This window comes from Phodopus roborovskii, unplaced genomic scaffold, assembly GCF_943737965.1.
Source record: "Phodopus roborovskii unplaced genomic scaffold, PHOROB, whole genome shotgun sequence".
In the NCBI taxonomy this organism is placed as follows: domain Eukaryota; kingdom Metazoa; phylum Chordata; class Mammalia; order Rodentia; family Cricetidae; genus Phodopus; species Phodopus roborovskii.
Window position 1 is genome coordinate 15,649,220 of NW_026126629.1, and position 13,539 is coordinate 15,662,758.

General features: G+C 52.7%; 1 protein-coding gene across 1 annotated transcript; it reads left to right on the forward strand.

Annotated features, from left to right (window-relative positions):
• Positions 1-1,048: 1,048 nt before the first annotated feature.
• Gprin2 (G protein regulated inducer of neurite outgrowth 2) lies at positions 1,049-8,022 on the forward strand. The gene is made up of 2 exons (XM_051206882.1): positions 1,049-1,279; positions 5,913-8,022. The coding sequence occupies exon 2, from the start codon at positions 5,919-5,921 to the stop codon at positions 7,278-7,280; it is 1,362 nt and encodes a 453-aa protein (XP_051062839.1). The 5' UTR covers positions 1,049-1,279; positions 5,913-5,918; the 3' UTR covers positions 7,281-8,022.
• Positions 8,023-13,539: the final 5,517 nt, after the last annotated feature.

Here is a 13,539-nt window from a genome sequence, read left to right on the forward strand (position 1 = left end):
CTGTCAACAAAGGAGGGTGACACTGGGACTCAGAAGAAGCCCAGGCTCCTCTTGCCATGAGGCCCTGGGTATCAGGGTACCAGGATTCCTTGAAGGTAGGTGGTCTAGGTCTGGCCGGATCTGGGTGGGGCAGCTTCCTGTTCTGTGTGTCTGGGGACAAAGAAGGAATGTTAAGGGGCTCCTAGGTCTCCCAAGAGACTCTGCATTCCCACAGTTTGTAGAGTTTTTAGGAAGGGACAAGGAAGGAAATATCAGGGCTTCAGAAAATTATAGGACAAGAATTCAGGTGAGGTCTGTTCCCCCCAGCCTCTCCCCCTCCCCCGAAGTTACTGTGTGTGTCAACTCTTGGCATCCCCGAGGCAGGTTGGTCCTGGAAGTGGATGGGGTGACAGGATATCAAGAATACTGACCTTGAAGGATAAGGCTGAGGATGCGGCGTTGGGAAAGGAGACTATAAAGTTGGGGTCCTGGGGCTGGGTAGGTGCTCTGAGGACTAGATTGGGATCATATCTCTGAAAGGCCTGAGGTCAAGCTTAGGCTTCTCCCTGAGGTGAGTGCATTGCTCAGAAGATAGTACTGTTGTATCCAGGCCTGATGAATCCCTAACCAGTAGCTGTAGAGCCACAAGGCCACAAGAGAGCAGAACCTGGGGGAAATGTCTATAGAGCAGGGTCTGAGGCCCAGAGACTTGTGAAAGGTAGGGTAGGATGAAAAAGGACCCGGGGACAGGTCCTTGAGGCAAGATTGTTGAGGGGTCAAAGCTCTAACAGAGTGAACCTGGGACCTGGAGGATTTGGAGGAGCTAGCCATGCTAGGTGGAACACGGAGAGGCTGGGACAGGATAATGGCGCCCTTTGTGGGTGGAAGATTAGAACACACCGGCCGGCCATGCTGAGAGGGCTGCAAAGATGGATGGTTCCACAGTGGGGAAACAGCCCTGAGGAGGGGTCCAGAAGGGAGCTGGGCGCTCTTGGGGGCGGGGCCTAGAGGAGTGGGCATGGGGCGGGGCCGAGACAGGGGGCGGGGCCCGGACGCTGTGGCAGTGGGGAGGCGGGGCGCGCCCAGGTGAGAGCGCTCCCACCCCCAGCGCCCCTGCATCGGGTACGGGTGGCAGCCTCCCTGTCTGTCCTTTAGCAGTGTGGGGTCAGTGCACCTCGGCGGGTCAGACCCGGTGCGGCTCCGGCTCCATCTTGGCGCCGGGCACCTGTGGCGGCAGCAGGAGCAGCGCTTCCGTCGGCCTGCGCGGCCCTGGCGGCGACAGGGTGAGAGGCCAGCCGCGGTGGGTGCTAGGGTGGGGTGGGCGGTGCCACCCCTTCCTGCAACCCTGAACCCACTTCTCACCGCTACCTGCGCAGCATTCCTCCGTACTATCGCTTCCCTTTGCCCTCTTGGGTCCTCTTTTTCCTTGTCCCTCTGCCCAGCCTCCTAGGTTTTTTTGTTTGTTTGTTTTTCTCTGCCCGAGACCTGGGTCTATGGGCCGTCATCCCGCCAATCTTTGCTTCTTTGCTCAGGGTTTCCTCCTCTCTTCCATCCGCATCCCCCACCCTGTCCTCTGTTGCCAACACCCCGCCCTCTTCTGCCAGCGAGCATCCCTACCCGCGATCTCACTGCCCAATGTCCTTTGAGCCATTGCCTTTGTCCTGGAAAGGTCTGTAGCCTAGTCCCGAGGCTTGTGTTGGGCCCTTCTCCCTAAGACCCCTGTGGGCTTTGCTTTGGAGGTGCGATGAAGGGAGTCCTAGCCAGGGAGGCTGCGTGGTGTGTGGTGCGTTCAGGCCTTTTGCCCGCAGCAGGGCGGCCTGTGTTTGGCATGCAGACTGCTGCTGTGTGTGTACCAATGCTCTTTCCTGCAGGCTCACCCTGCAAATCGGCCTGTGCCTTGACCTCTAAGGTGACATGTCCCCATACTGGGGTTCTGTGCTGGGGAGTGCAGGTAGGAGCACAGAGGCCATCTGGCCTGCTTTCATGCCGTGGCAGCTGACCCACTAGAAACACCTCTAAAGGAGTGGGCAGACCCCCACAGGGCTCAGATCATGCTCAGGCTTGGGGACATTTAGGGGTTTAGATCTCTCTATGGTGCTAGGGGTGGCATCTGGAAGGTTGCTGCCCTATGCTTACCCCAAAAATCCTTCCTGGCTTTCTTCTGTCTTTAGGGCAGCATGTCATCTCAGTGAGGCTAGAAGCCATGAGGGGCTAGTTTTGTGTCGTGTTCCCCAACTTTGGCCTGAGTGTTTCTGTTAGGCCCTTAGTTTGCTCTGGAATGGATCAAACCACACCCTTCTACACAAGGGATTTGAGGGATTTGTAGGGGGTATCCCTACCAGGTCCCTGAATAATTTCTGTATTTTAACACTATGGCCAGTCCTGGTGTTTCCTTCACCAACCCCTACCGGCCCCCGGCCCCTCTTCTTGACTTGCTTTTCCTTTTGTGGCCATCTGATCACCTGCTGCTTAAGAAGAGAGTACTTAAATGGATGACATGGCCCATAGGTACAGCCCAAAGGTCTGGGCTTCCCACTGGGGTAAGAATCGAACCCAGCAAAGTCACCAGGCTCAGGCTGTGCTAGTCTGAAAATTTGGAGAGGAAGGTGCTTATTCAACATGGCTTTGACTGCTTGTGCATGTGAGGGTGGTTGATTCTTTAGTTGTTGACAGTAGAACCTGAGGCAGCAGGACAGGTCAGCAGTGACCACGTGACACCAGCCACCTCCATTATGACTTATTGCTTTAAATGAGGCCAGAGAAAGAATAGCAAGGAAAAGCAATGTTACTCAACACTAATGCTCTTGGATAGCTCTGCCTTTTATGTTGGGCTAAAACATCTTCCCAGGGGAGTGTCTGTGTGTGGGTATGTACATGTGGGTATAGATCCTTTGGAGCTGGAGTTGCAGACAGTTAGTTGAGAGCTACCCAATGTGAGTGTTGGGAACCAACCTTAGGTCCCCTGCAAGAGGAGTATGTGCCATTAACCACTGAGCCATCTCTCCAGCCACATCCCAGGATCTCTCTTGGGTAAAACTAGAACCTGCCCACGACTGTAACAACTTTCTAGGCATGTGGCACCTATACCTCAGCCTGTGTATATGCATGGTCTACCTAGATGAAGGTTTAGAATAGGCCCTGGGAAACTAAGTGTTGTGATGGGGCACATGGGGAACCAGTAATGTCACCAGGCAGGATGAAGGTAGCCAGAAGTGGGAGATGAAGCTTCCTGTCGGGCATCTTTTTCGGTTTCCTAAAAGAGCATCATTGCTTCTAGGGATTTCCCAGTGCAGTTTCCTACAATGCTGTGATCTCAAGTCACCGACGATGGAGGAGAAAACGATGATCACCTCATGCCATTTTGTTCAGCCTTCACAGCAACCTCGTGGGGTAGGGCTTACTTTACAAGGGGGAGTTCACATACGTGTCACAGCGTGGGCTGAGTTGGGGCCTTGGTCATCTTCCTGGTCATGTCCCAAGGCCTAGATTCCTGGGCTAGGGCAAGTATTGGCACCTCTGGCCAAGTGGATCTCTTTGGATAAGCTGGCCTTGAAATTTCTGCCAAGCTTGGGTTTTTAATTCAAAATGCCATTGGTTGCTTGCTGCATGTGGTTGATACGCGGTTGAGGTTTTAAGTTGGCCATTTGAAGTTGTGGGTTCTTAGACATTTTTTAATTATTCTAAGATTGAGTGTTGTCTGCCACTTGCAGAGAGTTAGGATAAATGAGGTAACCAATAGACACATAGCTTCTCACTGGGCTCTCTGTGGTCACTGGTCTCTCTGGGGGATGGGCTGTGTCTGGGGAGGCAGGTACGAAAATCTCACTGCTGACGTCCTCCCAGTAGGTCTTGGTGGGGGGTTGGGATTTCCTTAGGGTTGTCTCAACTGTTTCCTCTGGGGGCCAAGGGGCTGCTCTTTACTGTTCTGTTCCCTAGAAGGAGAAAAAGAAGTGGATCTTACCCAGGTTGTGTAGATTCTTCTGATAGTGTTTCCTTGGAGCTCTTAGACCCCATGGTTGGGTGGTTGTCTCCCTGCCCACCAAGTACCACTTGGTGCCCACAAGAATTCCAGTCTGCAAGTGTTTTTCTTCCTGCCGTCCTTATCCCGTGCAGCCTAAGAATCAGGTGGAGTGGGTGGGTGGTGGCCGAGCTTTGCTCCCACTCATTTGTTCCTGTGGTGTGGCAGGAACACCATGGGGGGCGGTTACAGCAGCAGGGATAGGCACTGGAACCCCAGGTGTGTAGAGAACTGCACACTGATGAGAGGCCCCCATATACTCACGGGCTTCATTTGTCACGGAGCCACTGGCTTGCGCTGTGCCCTTGGTCTGGTCACTAAGCTTCTGAGCTGTGACCTCATTTGTAGAATGGGGATGATGAATTGCATCATGAGGTTGCTGTGACAGTGGAATGAGACAGTGTTTGCAAAGGCTATGGCCCAAGCCTGCAGCATTCAAAGCTGTGATTGCCATCGTTGAAGCAGCCATTAGCTTTAGTGCACTCTGTTTACTGGGTGTTAGCCTTCCTGAGGGCAGGCCTGGGCTAGGGTCCTTTCTTTGCCACCCATCCAGTCTGGCTTTGGGCACTGGGAACAGCTGGGATGGGACACACCCCTTACCGAATTGGCTGTGTTCAGTACGGCTTTGCCCAGTAGTGACCGTTAGCCACCCGTAGCCAATTGTTTAAATTATTTATCAGAAATCCAGCATCTTGGTCCCAGTATTTGCCTGACAGGTGCTTAGGTGTCACATGTGATTAGTGCCCACTACACTGGACAGAGCGAAGTTTAGCCTTTCTATCGCAACAGGCTGTTGTACTGGACTAGACTCTGCACTGAGGCTTCAAGACTCCCCATACTGTCCTGAACTCGAGACAGGGAGAGAGTTCTTGAAGCAGAAGCTGAGGCCATTCCATTCTGGGTGGCCTTGCTCACCTGGCAGGGTGGTTGGTTTCCTGTCAGTCTTTATCAATCTAAGGTGGCAGGGAGGGTTGGGATTGCCTAAACCCAAAACGTGGCCTCCTGTGTCTGCCCTGCCTCTCTAGACCATCCCTCCTGATCCTCTGCATTTGATGAAAGCTGGCTGGCCCACTGTCCCTGCCCGTGTCCCAACCTACCTGCACTTTCCTGTGCCACCTGACTATCTGTTCCTTCTGCCTCAGGAAATGGCTGCGAATGAATGAACAAATGGAGTGAGGACTGGCACTAAGGGCTGCTTGCAATGCCTCCCTTTCCTAGGGGGAGGGTGAGAGTCAGGAACCTGTTTCCCTTCACCTCTGACAAGACAGTTCAGTAGGTCAGGCTGGAGAGGATGGGAGGAGGGCATGAGGAGAACCAGAGAAACTCTCAGCAAATCCAGAATCCATTGCTTCCTTATCCCACAAACCTTCTCCGAGGTCCCACTCTGTACCCAGGAGGCCCCAGTCCTTATGCAAGTGGATGGATGCTGCCAGTCCCAGGAGCACTCGGAAGTGCTGGCTGTTAAATCTGCAAACTTTCTGTGTCAGTTGGCTGAGAGCAGTTTTCCCAAAGCCCCCTGATGATGCCACTTGTCCACTCTTAGGACCCCAGCTTACTTGGCCTTCCCCCTGTGTTCCCCCACACCGACTGCCCCTCCCACACCTATCTCGTGTGAATGATAAAAATCTGGCATGGTGGTGGTCTCCAGGGCCCTTTTCAGGAGTAATGGTTGTCAGGTATTTGCAGCGTCATCTATGCATCATACAGCAAGCCTTGATTGGAAGTATTCTGGTGTGTGTCTTGCCACTGATATCCTCATGGCTGTGATCAGTCAGGCAGGATGGGACTGGAGCTGCTCCCTCCATGTACTGGGCACAGTGTAAGCTCACAAAAGAATACAGCTGAGATGCCAACACTCATCCGGGCTTCACTCACTTCCTTCCTTTCTTTTTTCTTTTTTTCCTTCTTCTTGTAGGCAACCATGAGTTCTAGCCACCCTGAACCAGGTGCCCGGGAATGCCAGAGTCCACGCCCACAGCCCCTGTCCCAGAGTTCTTCTAGCTTGCTGTATGAAGGCCGGGAGCAGAGGCCAGAGCTGCGCAAGAGAGCCAGCAGCACTGTGTGGCAGGCACAGCCGGGTGAGGCCAGCACTAGTCCCCGGACTCTGGAGGAAGAGGGCTGCCAGACTGAGGGCTTGGAACAAGGACAGACCTCGAGTCCACGGCCACAGGCTGGTGCTGGAGGTCACTGGAGAAGCAGCACTGTTGGCAATGTGTCTGTCGTGGGCATCGGTGACCTGTGTCGCCTACGGGCCCCCAGTGTGGCAGCTGTGCAGAGGAGCCACTCAGACTTGGTCCATAGTACCCAGCCCCGGGGTCATGGTGGTGCTCAGAAGGCCAGCCTCAGCTGTTCTGCCCTTGGCAGCTCACCTGTCCTGAGGGCTCAGCTGCAGCCTGGAAGCGGGCAAGATGGCCAGACCCCTGCAGTCCTGCGAAGTGACCTGGCTCCAGAGGATGGGATTTCTAAATCAGCCTGCATGCTGGGGCAGAGTCAGGTGTTGGTGCCAACTGTAGAACTGGAAGGTACGGCTGGTCTCATCAGCAGTCCTCAGGGCGGACCCAAAGCTACTGGACAACCATCTACCACTTCCTGCCATGCTCTGCCCCCAGAAGCTCTGCTCTGCACCATGAGGGAGGCTGCACCTGGTGGCTGCTGCCATGCTCTTCCTGCAGCAGGCATCCTGGCCTTTCCCAAATTGGTGGCATCAGTGAGTGAGTCTGGGTTGCAGGCTCAGTGTGGGATGAAATTCCACTGTAAGTTGCCTGGAGGGATTTCTGGGTACCCTCACTGCTGTGTTCACCCTTGGGGACCTACGGGGCTGGCCACAGACCCTGGCTCCAGGACCAAAGATGTGTGGACCATGACCTCAGCCACTGACTTGGCCTTGGGTGTGGCATCAGCCCAGGATGCTGGGGTTCAGGTAGCCCCAGTGGCAGCCTGCAAGGCTGTGGCTACAAGCCCATCCCTGGAAGCACCTGAGAGTCTGAACATTTTCCCAGAGGTAATGCTGGGATCCCACCTGGAACAGCCATCATCACCCGTGAGGGATGTGCGATGGGATGCTGAGGGCATGACATGGGAGGTGTATGGAGCCTCAGTGGACCCCGAGGTGCTCGGCATTGCCATCCAGAAGCACCTGGAGATGCAGTTTGAGCAGCTGCAGCAGGCTCCAGTCAGTGAGGACAGCCTATCTACAGAAGGCCGACGGGGCCCTCTGCGGGCTGTCATGCAGTCGCTGAGGCGCCCCAGCTGCTGTGGCTGCTCTGGAGCGGCTCCAGAATGAGGAATCGTGTGACCCCCGAGGCTGGCCTTGACTCTGGACTCCATCCTAGGCCAGTGACAGTCACAGGGGAGACTCTGTATCACCAGAACCCACCCTCTCACTTGAACATCAGCCTTAGGCTTGCGGTTCTGCCTAGCTAGGCTGTCTTTTAAGGGCTTGATCCCTAAGAGCCATTTCTCCATTCTGGGCTCTGGACTTTGGGGCAGGGATTTTGCTTTGCACATCAGCAAAGTCCTGATTTCTTTCCTGCAAAAGTACTTAACCTTTTGTTTGGTCTGTCCGCAGAACTTTGCTGTTACTCCCCCGGGACTCTTGGTGGTTTTATTTTTAATAGCGCTGCTAGGAAATAATGAATTTTTACATTGCACAGGACACTTATGTGGCAGGGATTGCCCTGGTCCCTAGAGAACCGATAGTGCTAGAGGTCTTCTGCCTGCCATCTACTGTGCTCGTCACCTACCTTGTTGGGCTTTTCACCTCTTCACCCCTCTTTTCAGATGTCACAGAGGAAGTCTGGCAAAGATCTAGCTGATGAGCTCTGAGGTAGACAGAGCCCTTAGAGCTAGGGCCAGCTGAGCCCTGGTGCTGGTCTGAGACATACACCCCGGCCAGCTCAGTGTGGGTGGGGACAGGAAGGACTAATTGAGTGCACATTCTCTGCCAGATTCTGGGGGCCTGTGAGGAATGAGACACAGTCACTGCCCATGGAGTGCAGGGACCAGAGCATCACAAAAGGGCTGTGTGTATCTTGGAGGGGGGGTTCCCAAAGCCTGCCCCTGCAGGTTCTCTGTATCAGGGTCCCTGACTCAGGAGGTGGTGACCTGTCCCCAAATGTGTTTCAGTGCTTGAAAGGGAGTTTTCCTCACTCCACTCCATTGGCTTTCATCCTGGCTGGTGTCTGGGAGGCCTGGGCTTGGGGTTCTCACCAGGTAAGAAATGGCTAGAGCTGAGAGACTCTGAAGATCAGGGTTAGAAATGGCCTAACATGGGCTGCACAGTGGCGGCCAGTAGATTTGGGTGGGGAGAGAGGACACGGGGCCTTAACTGCTTGATTTTATTACCCAAGGGCTTCTCAAGGCCCAGGAGGAATGGAGTAGTCTGTTGAAGATCCTAGGCTCCTGGGATAGAGCCCTTCAGGTCATATGTGTGAGATAGCTCCAGACATAGGTAGACTCAGAGTCTCAGATTTGGCCATGCTCCCATTGGATTGAAGCTTGAATAAGTTATACAAGGGAAGCTGAAGTTACTCCTGGGACCCCAGGGCCCGAAAGATGGCTTATCTGCCCCATCTGCAAGGTCCTGGTGCTCACTGGAGTAGGGAAACTTTGCAACATGGTTTATGGTTTGGAGCATGAATAGCATGTCAGTGGGTCAAACAAGGCAAGAGAGTCTGGCTTCCTAGGCGAGAAGTCTCATAATAGGCAGTCTTACTGTTACTATGCCTTTCCCAGAGAGCAAGCATACCGTCTAGAAAAAAGTTCTGGGAATGTGTGAATATTTGTGTGATGCAAGACAAGTACTTCATGCTCTGGGGTATGGCATGTAGACATCTTGTCTCCTTCATTCATAGGTACCAGCAGCCCAGCATTGGTGCCTGAAGGAGAGTAAGCAGATAGATTTGGAGACATTGGGCAATGCCACTTTCACACAGGGCCATTGAGAAAGCTATCAACACAGAGGGCCTGGGCAGGTGGGTGGGGACAACTTGGAGATATTCATTCTGCTGAAATACATTGAGCCACTGTGTGTTCATCAGCTTGGAGGCTGACTTGGGTGCCTGCGCCAAGCATTATGGGATCTACAGAATGCGGGGGAAGAATCCCATACCCATATGTACAGTCTGTTCCGTGAGAAGAAGTCAAGGGGGCTGAGATCCTTTCATTTGGGGCAGGAGGACAGTGAGGCCACTCTCTGGGACAAGTGAGGGTGGGTGGGCAGGCCCCGGAGGTCTACATGAAGGGAAACATAGCACAGGGGTTTCTTAGTGACTGAACAAAGACCTTCTCCCCTGCCACATGCAGATCTCAAGTTTATTGTTGGGCAGATTGTGCCAACCTGCAATTCCCATGCTTTGCCTGGTACCCAGATGAAAGCCAGGGTGGCCTCACTGTGGTCAGGACAGACCAGCCAGTCATCCACTTAGCTTCATCCTGACTGGTAAGCATCTGTATGATGGTGCTAGAACCCAACCCATCCCGTGTGTTGGCTGGAAACCCTGGGACACCACTAGCTCAGCTGTACAGCCCCTGTTCTCAGGTCTGCCCATGGCATCTATTGACTTAATTTCTGAACTGGATCCATTCCTACTCTCTTATAGGCCCCCTCCTAGGTAAGGCCTCATTTGGGTCCTGAACCAGGTGGGGCCTATTGAACATGGTCACTGACTTTCCTTATAGACTTTTGCTCTTGGACTCTTGATTTCTGGCTGGGCATTTGAGATTCCTTTTGGAGGTGGCAGATCTCACTGTCTATGTTTGTCTAATTTTGAATTAAAAATAAACACAAGTTGAGAGATCAGAGCTTTGCCAGGCCTTGGCAGAACTGGAGCATTGGGCATGGCTACTCTTGTTCTCTTTGTTCTGCTAAATTCTGTCCTCTGAGGCATAAACCCTAGAATTCAAGGTCTCTGTGTTCTGGTAGCCTTACTCCCTTTGCCTTCAGGGGTCACCCTGTCCTGTCTATTTGTTCTCTTTCTGTGGCACCTGGGGTCTTGGACAGCTGAAGTCTGCCATGTTGGGGCTTACCACCCCCGGGACTGCCTTCCTGTGGGTAACACACAAGGAGTACAGGCCTTGTCACTCTCTTAGGGAACCACTTCAAATGTAGGCTCCTTGCCTGCTGGTGGTCACAGTGCTGGGAGGGTGGGACGTGACTGTGATGTCACCTGTTCCAGGCTCTGTCCCCTGATGTTAGATCATTATTTGACAGTTGCTGAAGTGGGCCTACCCCATGTAGGTTCTAATGATTTGGGATTGAGGTGGGCCACCATAGCCTAGGGGTCTAGAGCTGGGAACTGGATTCACATTGATGTTCATAAAACACTAGCCCTGAAGACTGAAACTTCTTTAGCTCTAAAACGGAGTGGTAGCAGTACTTCATTTAGTTTATGGGAATGCAGTTGCATTATCCATGCAAAGCACCTGGCTTCACTTAGTGCTGGGCTCACATGCTGGTGTTGCTCAGTGTTTTATGGCTGCAGGATGGGGCTAGTAGTAGCCCTTTGCTGCTGGCTTGTCCAGCTGGTCCGGTAGTACGCATCCCATTCCCTACACATTCTTCCTTCAAAGTCTGGGTTCTTCACCCACAGTTTTGTGCCCTGCATAGGACACGTGCCTTCTGGCTGGGAGCCTCTGAAGTCGGTTCCTAGAGTTACATGGAGGAGGAGATCCCTCCCTACTAGTCTGTGGAGGTGAGAATAGGTAGGGAAGGACAGACTCCAAGCAAGGATGTGACTTGAGGCCAGTCTAGACCCACAACGGAGCTCTGGGTCTCCTAGTAGACCCCAGGTGCTTTAGCTTTTGGGTATGCAGGCTGGGAAGCTTTAAGAGCCTTGAGATGGCCCTCTGTCCTATGGTTTGTCCCAAAGGGAATGGTGTATACCTGCAGGCAGGTACATTTGTGCCTGCATCTGCCCATCACCCAGTACAGACAGCCAGCCTGTGGTCCACCTGCTGCCCAGGTCTTTCCTCTGGATGCTATGTAAAAGCAATTTTGTTGCACTGCTGGACTTGCCAGGTGACCTTGATTAGAGGTGAGGCTTGGCGACTGTCCACGTTGAATTCTTTCTCATTCGTCATTTTGGCCTGGCCCAGTTTTGTAGTCTGAAGCTGTGACTAGTTCTTTATGAGTTCCCATCCAACTTGTCAAGCAGGGTTGGGCCACAGTGGAGTGTGGAGTGTGGCCCTGGGTTACTCTATTGTCTTTATGATCTCCAGCGCCCCCCCCCCACAATCCACACGGATATCATGGGAGCAAATCTGTTAAAATCAGCATCACCTAAATCCAGTCCCAGGACCATCTCCTTCAACAAAGGAGGCGGGTGGACTAAGAGGGGACTCAGCCTGCAGGGCTGCCTTGTTCTTCCACGTTGCCTGCTACTGTTTGACACACTATTTGAGATCAGGAGGCTAAGACTTAAACTGTCTTCTTGTCCTTTGAGGAACACCCTCAGCCTTGTCATACTACCTGCGTAGCTTTAAAGCTGTTCCTAGCACATGGGGCTTAACCTGCTAGTTTCCTGGAAGTTGACTTTGAGGGTCAGCAAGGGGCCTCTTTAATATACGTTCTTTAGAAACCTCGTTGAACCCTACAGTTTGCTCTCCTGTTTTGGAGTCCCTAGAAGGACCTGGGGACCACGTTGACCTGTAGGATTGGAAGAACACAGGATTTGTGCTGGGGCTGTAGTCACAGAGATGTGAGAGCACCTGGGAACAGTAAAACTGTTTAAAAAAAAAAAATCCAAGCCAAACCAATGTTGCACAGGCAGATTGGATTGGGGCAGACGGGCTGTGTCTGACTCTTCCTATAAGAGCTGGGTGCATGTCACCTTTGCTGTCCTTGAACAGTGACCCTGCAGGATTCATGCTGAGTCATGGGCCATCCTCCCCCTCCTGGCCAGCCAGAGACAGTGCAGCAAGGAGGCAGGTCGGGGTCCTGCAACATGAGCTCTTCTGTGGCCTCACTTTGGTAGGAGGGAATGTGAGTTGGGGGATTGAAGCTTAGGTTATGAAGTGTGTTCAGTTTTAAAGGTACCCAGAGACTTGCCTAGTCTGTCTTGGCCCGGGACTTTCCATTTCATAGCATCTTTATGGGGAAAACAAAAACAAAAAAAAAAAAAAAAACTTAAAAAAAACTTAGGGTGCTTGTTTGCATCAGCTCTGTGCAGCCAAGGGCAAGCTGGCCTTCTGCCCTCCCCCTACGTGTCCGTTCTCCAGTATCTCTTCCCCTTTTCTGTCTCAATTGCTCTTGTCCCTAGACCACTTTGTCTCTCCCCTGACCTAACATCCTTACCGCTTGAGCCTCCTTCAGTTTATGTCAGGGGTCTGACTTGCCTTGGCTCTATCATCCCTAACCTCAGTTTTTCTTTTCCTGTGGTCGGTAGCATTTCCCTGAGGCCATGGCTGGCTCTGGGTCTCAGTGTCTTTGATTTTTGGGGGGCCTAAGCCCTTACCCTCCACCTATTTTGTTTCTTCTTGGACACACACTAAAGGATTGAGTTTACAAAAAAACAAAAACAAAAACGGTTTCTGAGCAGATCCTTAGACAGGGAGGCCTCACTAAGGTCTCTGTGCTGGGTTTCCTTTGCTTTGAGCCATTGAAGTGGTCCTCCTGGATGAAGTCAAGGACTCAAGCCCGACTAGAAGGGCATCTCCTGAGTTGTGCGCTTGGTGGGCACACTTTCTGGCACAAGGCTATCTCTTCTTTCACATGTTCAGAATCTTGCTCAGCTTGTGCTTAGGTTTGGGTGTGGTTTGAGCCTCCTGGGGGTGGGGTGAGGTGGGGTGGGCATAGCCTCCTGGGGGTGGGGTGAGGTGGGGTGGGCATAGCCTCCTGGGGGTGGGGTGAGGTGGGGTGGGCATAGCGACCCTGTCCTACCCTTATGTCTTTCCTGTGTAGAACTAGGCTCATGCTCAGGAAGTCGAGTCTAGAGACTAGGTGAGAAGATTTCTGACTTGGACACCATCTGCCTACCTCTCCCTTCTAGGCTTGAGTGTGGCGGAAGCAAGGAGGCTCCCTGGGATCAGAACTTTCCACGTGCTTCCACAGAGCTAAACTGGGATGCTGAAGCCCAGGGGGAAAGAGAATGGTCTTCTCACCTCATGGCCCTTCTGCCCTCACTGTAGCTGTCTGTCCCCTTGTTCCCTCTTTTATTCGCTCGCTTTTAAACAAAGGTCTGAGAGGACAAGGACCACGGGTGACATTTTATGTGTAAGCTTCCTGGATGCATTCTTTTAGAAGAGGCTCTGGTTTTCTTATCTTAGAGCTGGTAGCGAAAGGTTTCTTGTGAGGAGGTTTCCATTCCTGAACTCGCTGTGCATGGCTCGTTCTTCTTGGGGTGGACACTCCTCTGGGCAGGGCAGGAGCTAGGAATGTAGCCACAGGTCATTGACCTGGGAATGGTGTAGAGCTTTGTTGAAGCACCAGTCAGCAAAGAGAGCCATTTACTTTTACATTAGTGTGGGTTTAAAGATACTGCATTAAGACGTTATTTGTCTTAATTACAGAGTCTTTTGGCCTGCCTGTACAGTTGGTTTCTAGC